General features: G+C 36.4%; 1 protein-coding gene across 1 annotated transcript in view; it reads left to right on the plus strand.

Annotated features, from left to right (window-relative positions):
• Positions 1-5710, plus strand: part of LOC136877308 (carboxylic ester hydrolase) — a 112580-nt gene extending 106870 nt beyond the window's left edge. Inside the window, exons 10-11 of the mRNA XM_067151240.2 lie at positions 1532-1664; positions 5431-5710. Of these exons, the coding sequence (XP_067007341.2) occupies positions 1532-1664; positions 5431-5596 (299 nt within the window). The 3' untranslated portion in view covers positions 5597-5710. The remainder of the gene's footprint in view (positions 1-1531; positions 1665-5430) is intronic.
• The last annotated feature ends 9870 nt before the right edge of the window (positions 5711-15580 follow it).

Here is a 15580-nt window from a genome sequence, read left to right on the forward strand (position 1 = left end):
TACATCCTGGCTCTCTCTGCCGAAGTAAAAACATCCTGTCTTCTTACAACTTCATCATTTATAGAGCATTCACATGTGCAATATCAAATAGATTGTCCAAATTATTTTTGAACTCTTTACGATGCTCAAAAATATCTTCACACTTGTTTGCATTTTTTGGCAATTTTTTTTCACTCCAAATACAAGTGAATAAGTTTTTGTGAACAATGCTGATTAGATCTTGTCAGAATTCTTGCTTTCTCCCAAAATATCATGCATTCAGGAACCACAAGATTAATACTTACACTGACAATTAATTTTACCTCCCGTATGTTATAAAATAAAACTTCAAGCAGTTATGTGTTTGATGGTAATTTGTGCCCAGTTATTTGGCGTTTTACAGTATATTTCCTATTAAAAACACATGTTCTCTGGCACTGCATAACTGATGTGACGTTATGTTAGATAAGCAACCCGAAAACACGTGTTACACAATGGATAATAATGCAAGTACTGAAAGGCTCAGGTCTGACTCAGCGTTGGGTGGGAAGTCCGGACTTGTTCTTTCATGTGATTTCGCACTCAAGTCAGTACAGGTTAGAATGTTCTGATCTCAACAAAATTTCATATAGGCATGTTTTAGAATCATGGTCATAAGTAAAATCTAGTAATTGACCGTAAACCTGTTGAACGAGTCCAGAAAATACACTTATCTCGGCACCATCATTAATGATCAGCGAGATAAATTGGTTGAAGTGAAGTCCTGCATTGGAAAAGCTAGGACTGTTTGAAAGTCATGACTAACCACTGGTTACAAAAATGAGACTCCTTCACTGCTATGTATTTTCTGTTCTCTATTACGGTGTTGAAACCTGGACTTTCACGAAGTAACTCGGCAAAATATATCTCTTTTGAATTCTCGATGATTTTCCATTAACTGCCTCATACTGAAAATGGGATCTAGTGTTGATCATCCATTTTGATAGCCATATTGCTCTTCTTGTAATTCTCCATCCACCTTCCTTCTCATTCTCTTTTGTAGTACCCTTTCAGATATTTTTGCTACCTGAGATATGGGTGTGATTTCTCGATAATTATCACATATTCTCATGTCCCTCCTTCTTAAATATAAGTATTATTACTCCTTTTCTCCAGTCACTTGGTACAGATTTTCTTTGGATTGGTTATATTATTTGTATTTCATTGTCAAAGTCTGTTTTGTTGTAGCTCTATGTACAGTCCTGTTTTGGAGAGGACCAAGAATCCGTTGCCATGAATTAAATCCATTCATTAGTATTTCTTTCTTTGTATAAACATGTGGTCTTGAAATCAGTTCTATTCTCTCTCTCTCTCTCTCTCTCTTTTTTTTTTTTTTTTTTTAATGCAATAAATGTAACATGTCTATCAAAGATGTTCCATTTTGTAAGAAACATTTCAGGGATAGTGGTTGGCTGTCTGCTAGTGCAAACTTATCATCCACTAATTTGTTAGTAACACTTTAACTACATGAAACATGGTAAATTCTTGTACCGGTACTTTATTTTGCCCTCAGGTGCATGTCATGGTGATGATCTGGGATATTTATTTCATATGGATCTCTTCGATCTGAATGCAGAACCTAATTCACCAGAGGATAAGATGCGCAAGAAGATGGTGAAACTGTGGACAAATTTTGCAAAGAATGGGTTAGTATTAGTAAAATTCCAGTTCTCTGATTAATGTTACAATGAACATTTTAACAGATCAATGATTTCCAGTGATCATTTTAATCCAAGAAATAGAGATTTTTCTTTGGTCCCCTGCATGATCAGGTTTCATCAAGCAGCAAATTTATTTAGATCTACCTGCTGCTTTATTTCATTTCAGATTAAGTTTCTTCCTTATTACCAATGGGAGTTCTAAGGATAATGATATACCATTACTGTAGTGACATATCTACCCCTCAGAGTTAAGAATACAACCACAGAATAGTTATAATTCACTAAAAACTATATAACATTGTCACTGTGCATTTGTGATTTTACCATAGGGGTGATGGATTTAATGAGTTAATTTTCTTTGAAGTTTGCCTTTACTAATAGTACCCTGAAAATTTACTAACTTTCTCTTTGCTAGTACAATCATAATCATGTTGTTTCTCAGATCCAGGGTCTATTCTAATTCTTTAGTACTGCTGTTAGTGTCCAGGCTGTCAATATTCACACATATTTCTGGCAATTAACTGTTCTTAAAGAACAACACAGTTTTTCTTTGTTTTCTTGGACACAGAGAAATGAAGTAATTCTCATAGACAGTTGTGATATACTGCAGACAGACTACACTATTCAAATTACTGTGGGAGTGGAAGCTAAGAAGTTTCAGGATATCTTATGAATAAGATGAAAATAAAGACCCTGAAAGCAGCAATATTGTTTGTAGGTGTGATATTTCAATTATTTTACTTGTATATTTCTAAGAGGATACCCTAAAACAGCTGAAGACCACTATGCAATCGATCATAAACATTAAATATTGTGAGTGACTGGGAAAAACACCTTCAGAGACTTTCACAATACTAAATGAAAGTCTCTATGAAGGTGATATCAAATCTGTTTGAGTGTTTTAGAGAGGTTTTTCTAATAGTGGAAACCATTTATTTTCAGTTTCAAATTAGTTTATCTATAACTGTGAGATTTTTCAGTCTGTCGAATAATATAAATATAAATAAATTTAAAAATAAGGAAAAACCTGAAAAATAAAACACATAATATCAGATTACCCCACAAAATCAAAAACAGAATGACATGGATTTTTCTTGAAAGGACATCATCAGGTGTAGTCAGATCACACTTTTAATTATTATTATTATTATTATTATTATTATTATTATTATTATTATTATTATTATTATTATTATTTCCATTAGCATCTAGTATGTTAAGTATCATTCAAATTCCCTAGACTTTTAGATCCTATTGCATAGAATCTAGTAGACATATTGCTTTGATACATATTATTCCAGAGTGAAAAGAGAAACAAATCAGAACTGTTATCATTTACAACAGTACTATTGTAAATTTACTGAAGAATATACTGGGAAATGCCCACTGAAGTGGATACTGAAATGTTGCGATAAATGCAGTATGTGGTTAAGGTGACCTTGCATGGTTCTTCCTCATATGTGATCAAATATTGTCTGAATCTGCACTCAATTTTAAATCAACCATCATCATCTATCGACCTCTGAAATAATGTGACTGAATCAAGTATAAATCCAACAAACACACACTACTACATGTATCCTTTCTTTTGTACAATATTGTAACCTTTTTGATGAATACTAATAAATAAAATCATGAATAAAATATGTAAATAAAAATATGTAAATAACATTACTCAAAAACTTCATAAAATTAATAAACATTATGAACCGAAATGTCCGTAGTATGGGCACCAGAGTTCACCAGAATGGATCCCTCGAATTTTGATAGAGCATGATAAACTTTATATCCCTGGGCGTGTACATAATGCTGCGTACTGGTACATCTGCTGCAGGCCTTACCTAACCTCCTGAAAACGACTAAATAGCTAGGAACTGCACCTAGGTTCATCAATAACTCCACTGATTCTAAAATAGCTAACTATATTCTTAACAAAATCCGTGCATGAGCACCTCGTCAACACACAAAATTATACATATAATACACACATAAAATATTGCTGGAAGACTCCATATTTACAACAACAACAAGAATGAAAACAGTGGGAAAACGAAAGCGAGAACTAAACTACCATTTGTAGATAGTCCGATGAACAATGTACATACATGTAGATAAATACCCTTCACTGTCTCTGTATCAATACTGCTTGCCAATTCTCATAATCAGCACTTCTAACATCACACAGATACTGTACCTCGTAATACTGTGTTCACAGACTTAAACACTTGTTGTAAAGATATATACATTTTAGCAACACACGCCTATCGATCCTCAACATAAATTATGGAAAATCCAAGATAGCTTTCACCAACATATAATGCCAGACCTCCACAAGTACTACAACACTTAATGCGTACGCCTTCCACAATCAGTCACTTTCCACGAACATAACAAGACTACGCTCCACGAACGTTTGAAGTCTAGTCCATTGCAGCTGTGTCACTCAAATACCGTATATCAGCACCACTTCCTTCCCATACAGTGTGTCAGTTGTCGTTCCTTCATACAGTGTTACTGCTTGTAGTTGTAGTAGTCTTCCTTCTCGTTCCTTTTACAATGTCCTCGGTTGCCACCGTATGATCAACCTTTATAGACATCAATATCCCCCTCCTCTCAGATGATAAGTCTGGATTGGTGCTTGCCAGCCAATCATGAGTGAACCTCATGCCCTGAACTTCTCCTTGCTCCCAAGAGATAAACAAACTCTGGGGTTTATTACATGAGTCAACGAACTTCCCTAATACAACAACAAGCTCATCTCATCAGGCTGGGATATATACATGACTCATGGAATATCCCAACACAAGTACATCACAACAAACACTTGGGTAGCCACATGACTCATCCAAATTACCAGAGTTATTAAAGCAATGTTTTCCCACTCGTGCAAAACAAATTACTCATACCTACATATGTGGATATTTTCCAGCTTACAAATATAAATGGCAAAATATACAAATGAAATAATAATAATAATAATAATAATAATAATAATAATAATAATAATAATAATAATAATAATAATAATAATAATAATAATAATAATAATAATAATAATAAATCGAATACTGACAATAATATCTCTAACTTCTACATATAATTCGGGGGTGTGATATATGTACTATCACAATATTATACAATTAAGTCACAGTGTTCATGTTGAATAGAACAATGGTTCCCTTTAATACCATTATAAATAATATCCAGAATATTTCATGTTTTGCTTTCTGAATCCAATTTGGCAAGTTCAATCCCGGCTCAGTCCGGTGGTATAGTATTTGCAGGTACTCAAATACACCAACCTTGAGTCAGTAGACTTACTGGCACGTAAATGAAGTACTGCGGGAGAAAATTTTGGCACCACAGTATCTCTGAAAAACATAAAACCAGTTATTGGGATATAAATTCATCATCATCATCATCATCATCATCATCATCATCATCATCATCATCAATTTTTTGTTGTACTTACCCCATTAGCAGATAACATTTTCTTGAGTTAATTCCAAGTATTTCTGGGGTTGCTGGGGCCACCTGGCTCATTTTTGCTTTTGGCCGCTAGATGCCTTTGCTGACACTAACGTGAATTTTCAGGGGAAAATCCAACCCTGAATTGACTGGTGATCAAACTTTGGCTGTCTGCGAGGAAAGCCATTATGTTAATTACACCCCACATCTAGTACACAGAATGTTAATGTTCTATTTGATATTCCATTGATATTCAATTTTGGTTTGTGGTATCCTGTTTCAGAAATCCTACTCCTGAACTGGATGCAGATATTACAGTTAGATGGACACCATACACTGTTACAAACCCATGTTATTTGGAAATTGATTCAAAGCTTTCACTGGAGCGACATGTTCTGGAAAAGGAACGCATGGACTTTTGGAAACAGCTTTACCGTTCAAAGCTTTGATAAATTTATCAAATGTATATCTAATGTATGTACTTGTTAATATCTGGTTGATCTTACTCTGTTAAATAATTTGTAAGAATTGTTTATTTTAATAATACAGTTTTTGTAAAATGATTTATTGAAATTGATTAGGTTATAGAGAATAACTTAAGAATTTACCTACTGCAGCCCAGTAGAAGTATCTTGAACCTGTTAGGGACTTCTGACAGAGCTTCCCTCCACACACTACACATTTACATTATTAAGGATATAGTTTTCACATCTTTCCTTTGATTTCACCCAGTAGCGATAAGGGAGATCTGGTTTTCTTTGTGTAGAGTAAAATCTCAAGAAAACAATATCATACAGACAGCACCCATCAGATTGACACGATAGCCTTCAAAGACCACTGAAAGATCAGACAATCAGATTTGAAACATCAAAACACAATCCAATGAGCTACATGAGGAAAAGAAAACAACTTATGAATGAACTGTCCCATTCTATCAAGAAGAATACCAGTTGGATGATATAAAATTCCTCGGATTAATGGTTTGCGCTAGAGGAACCATTCCTCTCTTTTTCACCAACTTCTGAAAAATCATTTAACTGCGATCAGGTATTAATAAGAGAAGTTCCAGTGACTACCTTGAAATATTCAATCCAAATCCTAAAGAACCATACCTCCCAAACTTTTTAATGAAGCGCACGTTAAATGCACTAACCAACCGTTTTGTATTCCACTCACAATTACTTTTAAAATTTATGTTGTTTTTCTGTATACTTTGTCCTCAGGGGCAATCTCCAGTTGGGAAAAGAAAGAAAGAAAGAAAGAAAGAAAGAAAGAAAGAAAAATGTGTTCAATGTCCAGCTCCGTGGCTAAATGGTTAGCAAGCTGGTATTTGTTCCAAGGAGTCACAGTTTGATTCCCAGCAGGGCCAGGAATTATATCTTTAATTGGTTAATTCCAATGGCTCAGGGGTTTTGTGTGTGTGTGCGCGTGCGCGCGCGCGCGTGCGTGCGTGCGTGCATGTATGTGTGCGTGTGCGTGCATGCATGCCATCTTGAACATTAGAAATCATCCTAGGTAAGGCCCCATTCATGCAGACGCATAGGTCGCCTATAGGCAACTCGAAATACCTTCACTAGGCCTCTCTAGATGTCACAAGACATTAAGAAAACTGAGTTCAGTTCATTGAAATTAAGACATACATTTTTGTTTTGGCAGCTCTACAAACAAAAGTTCCTGTAAGAATTGAATCTATCATCTAACAGTTTACAAGTATGTAATACTAGCTGTTAACCACAGCTTTGCTAGCATGGATTTCATAATTTGATTTCCTTGATACTGCACTAAGACATTTTCTAAACATTCCTCAGGTATAAAAACTCACCAAAAACTGAGTTTCACTTACCCCAGTACCTCTTTGTAAACCATGTTTGTGGTATTGCCATTTGGGACTAAGATGACCAGGCTACTGACAGAGCTATCTCTGGATCATGTGACATAAAACTGAACATGTGAGAAACAACCCTCTCTCAAGTCAGAAAAATAATAGTTTCTTTTAAGGAAATTCTAAATACCACTTTCCACGTCTGTAACATCTACAGTTTTTGAGATATAAGTATTCCCATAAAAATAATTCAACCCCTTTTTCAGCCCTTCCGCAACCCCCACTTAAGCGGAGTTTCCAGATACGGTACCAATGTAACATCAGATTTTGAGATATAAGTACCCCATAATAACAATTCAACCACTTTACCACTTTTTCACTTCTTTTCAGCACCCCCCTCCCCCCACTTACTCAGATTTACCAAAAACAAAAAATATACATGTTTCTTTATTTTAAAAGAAGATTCCAATACCAAGTTTAATGTCTGTTACATCTCAGTTTTTGAGACAATTAAGTATCCTAATAAAAAGAATTCAAGCCATTTTTCACTTCTTTTCACTCACCCACCTAAGTGGATTTTCTGAAAACAAAAATAAAATACATGTTTCTGTATTTTTAAAGGAGATTCTAAATACTAATCTTCATGTCTGTAACAAAATCAGTTTTGAGATATAAGTATCCTTATAAAAGGTATTCAACCCCCTTTTTCATCTTTTCTTCACCACCCTTTATTTCTTGTTTCTTTATTTTTAGAGATTCTAAATACCAATATTTTCACCAGTAAATTGTTAAGTTTTGAGATATAGATATACTCATTTACATAATTCACCCCCCTTTTCACCCCCTTATTGATGGAATATCAAAAAATCCTCCTTTAGTGAGCACCTATACTCTAATATAAATGTATTCCCAAAATTTCATTTGGCTTAGCGATGATGAATCAGTCAGGACATGTTATTTTATATAGATTGTACTATAATTAGAATTACATTGCATATTTCTTCAAAGGTACTGCAATTGCTCAGAATCAGACGATGCTGTAGAGGAACTCTGATGTCCAAAGATTCTCAAGGATGAGCTGAAGAAAGACTTAGGCCAAGTACAATCTGGCAAAGCCATCTGAGCAGATCAAATCAATGCAGAACTACTTAAGTCAATTGATATTAATAAAGACAACCTCCTTTCTGAAGCTGTTCAACCATATTTACAATACTGGAAACATCCCTTCAGATCCATCTTTATCAGTCAGCTGGAGAAATAAAATTCAAAACGATGTAGGATTACAAAGTGATGTCTAATGAGTCATTCTCTGAAAGTGTTTTTAAGAATTTTCCTCCATCTTTTATGGATAAAAATGGAGGAAAAATCAGTAAAACTCAGTTTAGGTTTAGAAACAGTATCATCCATCCAATTTCTATTTCAAAAGTGTCTCGAACAACAGTCTGTCTTTGCCTGCCTCGTTTATTATAAAAATGCATATTGACATCATCAAACATGACATCCTTATACATCAGCTGAAACCAGTGCTAGGAAAAGTACAAAATCAAAGTAGTTGGGCTGAATTACAGTCATCTGAGAAATATTTTACATAGCTACTAATTCATTTTTCAACAAGTAATCACTAAAATTACAATTACTTCACAGAACATACGAGGTGTGTTCAAAAAAAGACCGAACTTTGTAAATTGCGCGCAAACCGCAACATTGAGCGAGTTGTGACTGTGGCGGCGCCTAGCGGCAACTTCTGACAACAGACCGCTGCTTTCCGCATTCCATTGCCTGCATTATCAGTTGAGTTAGAGCCTCTGAAGTGATTGCGTGTGTCACATGTTCGTCGAATTCTATAATGAAACAGCTTGAGAAACAATGCGTGTGCGTGAAGTTCTGCTTCAAAGTTGGGAAAACGTTTGTGGAAACACTGGAGATGAGACGTGGGTGTACGGTTACGATGTCGAAACCAAAAGGCAATCATCACAGTGGGTGGGGAAAGGTTCTCCTCGACCGAAAAAAGCACGAATGAGTCGTTCAAACATCAAGGTGATGCTGATTGTGTTTTTTGATTGGAAAGGCATTGTCCATCACGAGTTTGTACCCCGAGGCCAGACAGTGAACAAAGAACTGTACCAGAATGTTTTAATGCATTTGAGAGATGCTGTGCGCAGGAAGAGGCCTGAACTGTGGGAAAACAAATCCTGGATGTTGCACCATGACAATGCGCCAGCACATGCCTCTCTCTCGGTCCGCAGTTATCTGGCAAAACACCAAATTCCTGTTGTGCCCCATCCGCCCTATTCTCCCGACTTGGCTCCAGCAGACTTTTTCTTATTCCCCAAATTGAAAATCACCTTGAAAGGACATCGTTTCCAAGACATTGAAGAGATTAAGGAGAATGCGACGAGGCAACTTCGCGCCATCAAAGAAAGTGCATTCCAGGAAGCATTCCAAAAGTGGAAGAAACGTTGGCAACACGCTGTTGATAGTGCAGGAGACTATTTTGAAGGGGACAGTCTGTGAAATGATGTAAGCTACATAATAAAGTTTTTCTAGCTACAGTTCGGTCTTTTTTTGAACACACCTCATAAATCTTCAGGAAATCAATGAAATATTTTTACACAGCGATGGAATGATACTAAACATGTGCGAGGAAAAAGATATTGCTGTACTTCTTCTTCCATTTTTTTCTGCTTTAGGAATAGAGACATTCAGTGGCTATCATCACTAAAAGAGACTAAATAAACTGAAAATGATCACTCCAAAGTAAACTTTGCATGTCACTTCACTTTTGTGTTTTTATTATTTTCAAGGCCAACTAATTCAAAATATTTATTCTGATTCTCTTCTAGACTACAATTATCTATTGTAAATGTCAACAAGTGTGCAACGTACCCTTGGCGTGACATCTTGTGAGTGCTGGGGCTCCAGATTTGCCAATCACTCAATGCGATGTATATAGATTACTAGAATGTAGCAATTACAATTTTATTTCAGAAAGTAACTTATGAGTAATAGCTACATTTTGTGAAAAGTAATCACTACAAGAAATTACTTATACTCAATGAATTTCCAACTCTGGCTGAATCATACTGGGCTTGATAGTTAAGATAGCTCGATAGCTGCAGTCGCTTGAGTGCGGCCAGTATCCAGTAATCGGGAGATAGTGGGTTCGAACCCCACTGTCGACAGCCATGAAGATAGTTTTCCGTGGTTTCCCTTTTTCACACCAGGTAAATGCTGGGGATGTACCTTAATTAAGGCTACAACCGCTTCCTTCCCATTCCCAGGCCTTTCCTATCCCACATCGCCATAAGACCTATCTGTGTCGGTGCGACCTAAAGAAAAAAAAAGAAGCTGTATTGGATCACTGAAGAGATCACAACACAAAATGTTGTGAGACCAGGATGTAACCTTTCTCCCATCCTTTTTCAACTTATGTTCTGAAGCAATTTTTTGAATTACTCTTGATGAAGTTGATAAAGGACTCAAGATCGAAAGGAAGCAAATAAACACCATCCGCTATATACAGATGACACCATGGTATTCGCTAACAAGTTACATGATCTTTGATTCTTTTTGAACAGCACCAAAGGAGTAAACAAGGAGCCCACTGAAGGTGACAAGCTACAAGAAATCTTGTTTTTATGCGTCTTGTGTCTCCTTGATCGCTGTTACAATCTGGTGGCGAGATTATAAGTTTAACACCATGTAGTCATGGAATATAGAGTGTAAAGTAGCTATTGCTGCATCTTTTGTTCTTTAATCCTTCATATAGTTACTAAAATTATATCGGAAATATAGAGATTTAGTGTGGCTGTTAACATGGTGTAGTGCATGCAGTTACTAAAGGATACTGATATTTGAGATAAATTATGTGTACATCAGTTATGAGATGTACTGAGTGATAGCGAGTTGTATATTTCTAATGATTTGAGTGATTCAGAAGGTGATCTTGGTCTTTCTGCATCAAATCGTGGGCAAAATCTTGTGTGTTAGAATACAGCAGTGACTCAGATACAGCTGATAAAGTGACGAAGTAGTTAACATGGGCTTTGTTGTAGGTATAGATACTATGAACTAAAGGGTACTGCTCTGAAATGTATCACACTGTACTGAAATACTAAACAGCCTGGTGAGTACTTGTTCCCTGTCTGAGGTCATTATTTACATATATAAAATAAGAGTCTTGTCAATTGTCAATGATTGCATTCAGGGCTGTTGTCCCAGTGGCCCATTCCTTATCAATTGCTTATCTAGTCTTTTCTTAACCCATTAGCGCCATGCATTCCCATATGGCAACGATTTTTGTGGCTTTTTCTTTTAGTGCTCTTTACAACATAAAAGGATCTGGAAGGCTGTGATGTCACCCGGCAGTTAAAGAAGTGTTTGTAGAATCGAGTAATCACGTTTATTTAATTTAAAAATCCATTGTTATAACATGAGGAGTGGTTGACTGTTGGTTATTATAAGATTCCTGCAACATGGCTGCCGGCTTCGTTTAAGTAAGATATACAATTTATAAATGAAGTTGTTTTGATTAGATTATCTTTACAATAGTGTTGTGCACACTTCATTACAAATGTTGTAAGCATTTTAAATAGTACGGGTGCACAGTGCCGTAGTACGGTAGTGCTTGTTGAATCTTCAATGTTGCCATCTGGCAACGCTAGGCATTTATACTTAGTAAAATTGCTGCAGCTGTCAGATCGTGTTATTTTATCCTAATTCATACATCATCTTTGCAGGAAGGGATTTTTCCTTTCAGAAGCACTGAATATGCTACTGACTGAAGATGTCCATGCTGATATGTTTGTGGAACTGCCTAATATAAGTGTATTTATAGACAGTTGCATGCCAGTGTTGCAATAAAGCTTGCAAATAATGAAAAAATTGGAATTAGTTCTTATAGTGAAGGTGTGTTACCAGAGGATGAAGTCTTTCATCTCTAGTGATGCAAGATCTGTTTCATTACCGAAAAACCGAGCTCGATAGCTGCAGTCGCTTAAGTGCGGCCAGTATCCAGTATTCGGGAGATAGTAGGTTCGAACCGCACTATCGGCAGCCCTGGAAATGGTTTTCCGTGGTTTCCCATTTTCACACCAGGCAAATGCTGGGGCTGTACCTTAATTAAGGCCACGGCCGCTTCCTTCCCACTCCTAGCCCTTCCTTGTCCCATCATCACCATAAGACCTATCTGTGTCGGTGTGACATAAAGCAACTAGCAAAAAAAAAAAGCATTAACGAAAACTGCACAAGAGTGGATAAGTGATAGAGAAAAGAATAAATCAAATTACAAACGAAGATACCGAGCGACTGTCCACATTTCCGGGGCCTAATTATAACAAGAACAAATCCATGACTGTTGTTGACATTTTTAAATTATTTGTGGATAACCAGTTGACTGAACATTTAATTCAAGAGACCAAAAAGTATGCAATGTTTTTAAATTGTACAGATCCACAACTAACTTTTGATGAAATTTGTTGCTAGATTGCCATACTTTTCATTTCTGGATACAATAAGTACCCTCCAAGCATTCTTATTGGGGACATGCATGATGATATGATAAACACTGCAGTGTCTCAATTAATGAGGAGGGACAGATTTCTTCAGATATGTTGATTTCTCCCCTTTGCAGATAATACACAGGTCGATGAGAAGGATGAAGCATGAAAAATTCGGCCAGTAATGGAAATGTTGAAGGAGAAGTGTGTCAGGAATGTTGTGCCAGAGCAAGATTTATAACATGATGAGTGCACAGCTGCAAACAATTTATTCATGGTAAGCCAATATGGTTTGGTTTTAAACTTTAGTGTTTAAATTTGAAAGATGATTACTTGGCCAATTTTGAATTATACCAAGACAAGGGGCCTGAATCAGAACAGGAGGATGAAGGTGTGTTTGGTAAAGCTGCAAGCCCTATGCTAGTGCTACTAGATGAGATTCCAGAGGAGAAAAGGAACCTACTGTACAGTTTATACAGGGACAATTTATTCAGTGGTACAACACTGTTCTCATATCTGAGCTTACTCAGATATTCTGCTGTTGGGACTATAAGCAAAAATGGAATTGAGGAGTTGGATGCAATAACAGCGTAAGTAGACTTACGTTATTTTGAGAAACAGAAGCTTGAAGTTTATAAATGTTCTGAGTTAAAAGTAATATTAGGAATCAATCTGAATTTAATTTAAGGACATTTAAAAGAGCCCGGAAATGTATTTCCCAAAGAATTTGATTGATCTGTTTGCTAATAAGAAAGACAGAGTTATTTAAAATTTCATTTTATACGCTGTTATTGCATGAAGAGCAGGAATATTATATTTTGCCATACACCAGTATTGATGAGAGAGTTAGGAAAGCATGATCGCCCACTATAGAGGAACAAAAGTGGCAGTTTATCCCACCTCAGTTCTCCAAAATGTCTAAACTTACTAAAATTAAGAACAAATTCCTAAAAAGAACAAAAAAATTGTCAACTAAGGTAAAACCATTACGGTAAGTTTATTTTTTATTTAATATTCACCTTTTTCATTCTTTTTGCGTAAAGGGTCAAGAGAATTTTGTTACAGTGCTCTCTCCAACTATGGTATTAGGCTACGGTAATTGCCTCCTCCCCTTCCCCAACAAATAGTTGAAATGTTATAAAATTAATAAAATTCTTTTCTGAACAACATTTATTCCTATTTTCATTTACAAAATGATTCTCTAAACCTAAAAGAAAAGAAAAGGAACAAAAACAGATCACAAAGTATATAACTGGGATTTAGACATTGTGTCTCTTACTTATTCGAAATACTCAAATGCATCATTGAGCAAAATCAGGATGATTTATCTTCACATGCTGCATTAGCAGACTCTAGGGAATCATTACACACATACATAACTTTCACATACCACTCAACATTTTCAGTTTTTAAGTATTTCATTAGTGAAATAACATCAACCCTTTTGTCTGCTTTTACACCAAACTTTCTTACATCATGTAGCCTCAAATCATTAAAACTGAGAAAGCTATCATTCCTCTTTAAGAAGGTAAATGGCACATAGTTAGAAGTGTAGGACTGTGACTGTGATACACCATTATGGTAATAAAGTCACACAAACTTCTGTATCATGAATCTGTTGCTTTTAGCAGAGGGCATTCTTAGAAACATAGGTCAAAGTGCTGATGCCCAGTCTTTTATTAAATGTGACGCCACAAAACCTTCTCTTCCACTCGCTGACATCTTCTCCAGCCAGAGAACTGGCCGCAGGTGAACGTGCCACTCGTGAAGCATGCCGCATGCAATAACAGCGTAGCGCATGGTACCAGTTTTCGTGAGCTCCTGACCTCCAGCGGCATCCTAGCGAACTAAGACCTGGACTGGGTTGTAGTGAAGGGACCAGGAAATCTGAAAACAGTATTCATGCAATAACAGCGTAAGTCTACTTACGCTGTTATTGCATCTAGCTCCTCAATTCCTAAGGAATGCCCAATGACAAGCAAAGTTTGTTTTTCAAAGGAAAAGAACGGGGTTCACTTGAGACTGCTATGGAAATGAATGATGGCCACCTCTACATAAGGTGGATGGACAATGCCATTGTCACAATGCTGTCTACATCATGTGGTATCCAAGAAGTGGTTCCAGTGAAGAGGTTTTCTAACCATCTGAAATGAGTAGCAATGGTTGAAGGACCTAAGTTGACTTCCAAATACAGTTCTGGCATGGGCAAAACTGATACAATGAACCAAAATATTGGCTATTATCAGGTCAGAATTCAAGGCAAGAAATGGTACTGGTCCCTGTGTACGTGGATATTGGATGTAGCTATGTAAAATAGCTGGCTACTGTATAGGAAATCCAGGAATCAAAACATACCACAATTAGACTTCAGGACTTCAGTAGCCAGCGTGTACCTGAGGAGGTATAAAGTGTTGCTTAGAGGTTCTGGAAGGCCATCCTCTTGTGAAGGATCTTCATCACACTGCTGTATTTCAGATGGAATAAGATATGATGGGACTGATCATCTTGTCCAGCCCATGCCAGAAAAGAAAAAGAGGAGGTGTGCAAACCATTCTTGTTCTTCTATTGTCAGAACAATGTGCTCCAAGTTTGAAGATGGGGTCTGTATTGACTGCTTCCTTCCCTTCCATAAAAGACAGTGAAAGACTGCATTCTCTATCCCTGTGCCTAGCATGCATGTATTGAGAGCTGGCTCTTATCTGCCTAAGAAAACATTGACTGCTGTAGTTCCCAGTACTCTGTAGTGTAACTGCATCTGTTATATCCCAGTAGAATGCGTGCATGTCGACCACAGCATTTATATAGAGACTGTTTTATTCTTAGTCTTCCCGTCTGTTGAGGTTGATTATTCAGATGTTTCATGAGACAATTTCAATACTATTATTTTTGTAAGCAATGTGTTCATGCTTAATTATAAATGTAATCCGTGTATGGTCATAACAATTGGTGACGAGGATAACTTTCAAACTTCAAAGAGAAATGATAATATTGTGTGTGAATAAAAACATGTTCTGCGATTAGTGAGTGAACTGAAATACAACTGCCGTGTTACCTATATAACCTCGACTATGTACATATCATATTCATGCCATTCAATTAATTTTATGTGAGAC

Source organism: Anabrus simplex, chromosome 7 (assembly GCF_040414725.1).
Source record: "Anabrus simplex isolate iqAnaSimp1 chromosome 7, ASM4041472v1, whole genome shotgun sequence".
NCBI classification, from domain to species: domain Eukaryota; kingdom Metazoa; phylum Arthropoda; class Insecta; order Orthoptera; family Tettigoniidae; genus Anabrus; species Anabrus simplex.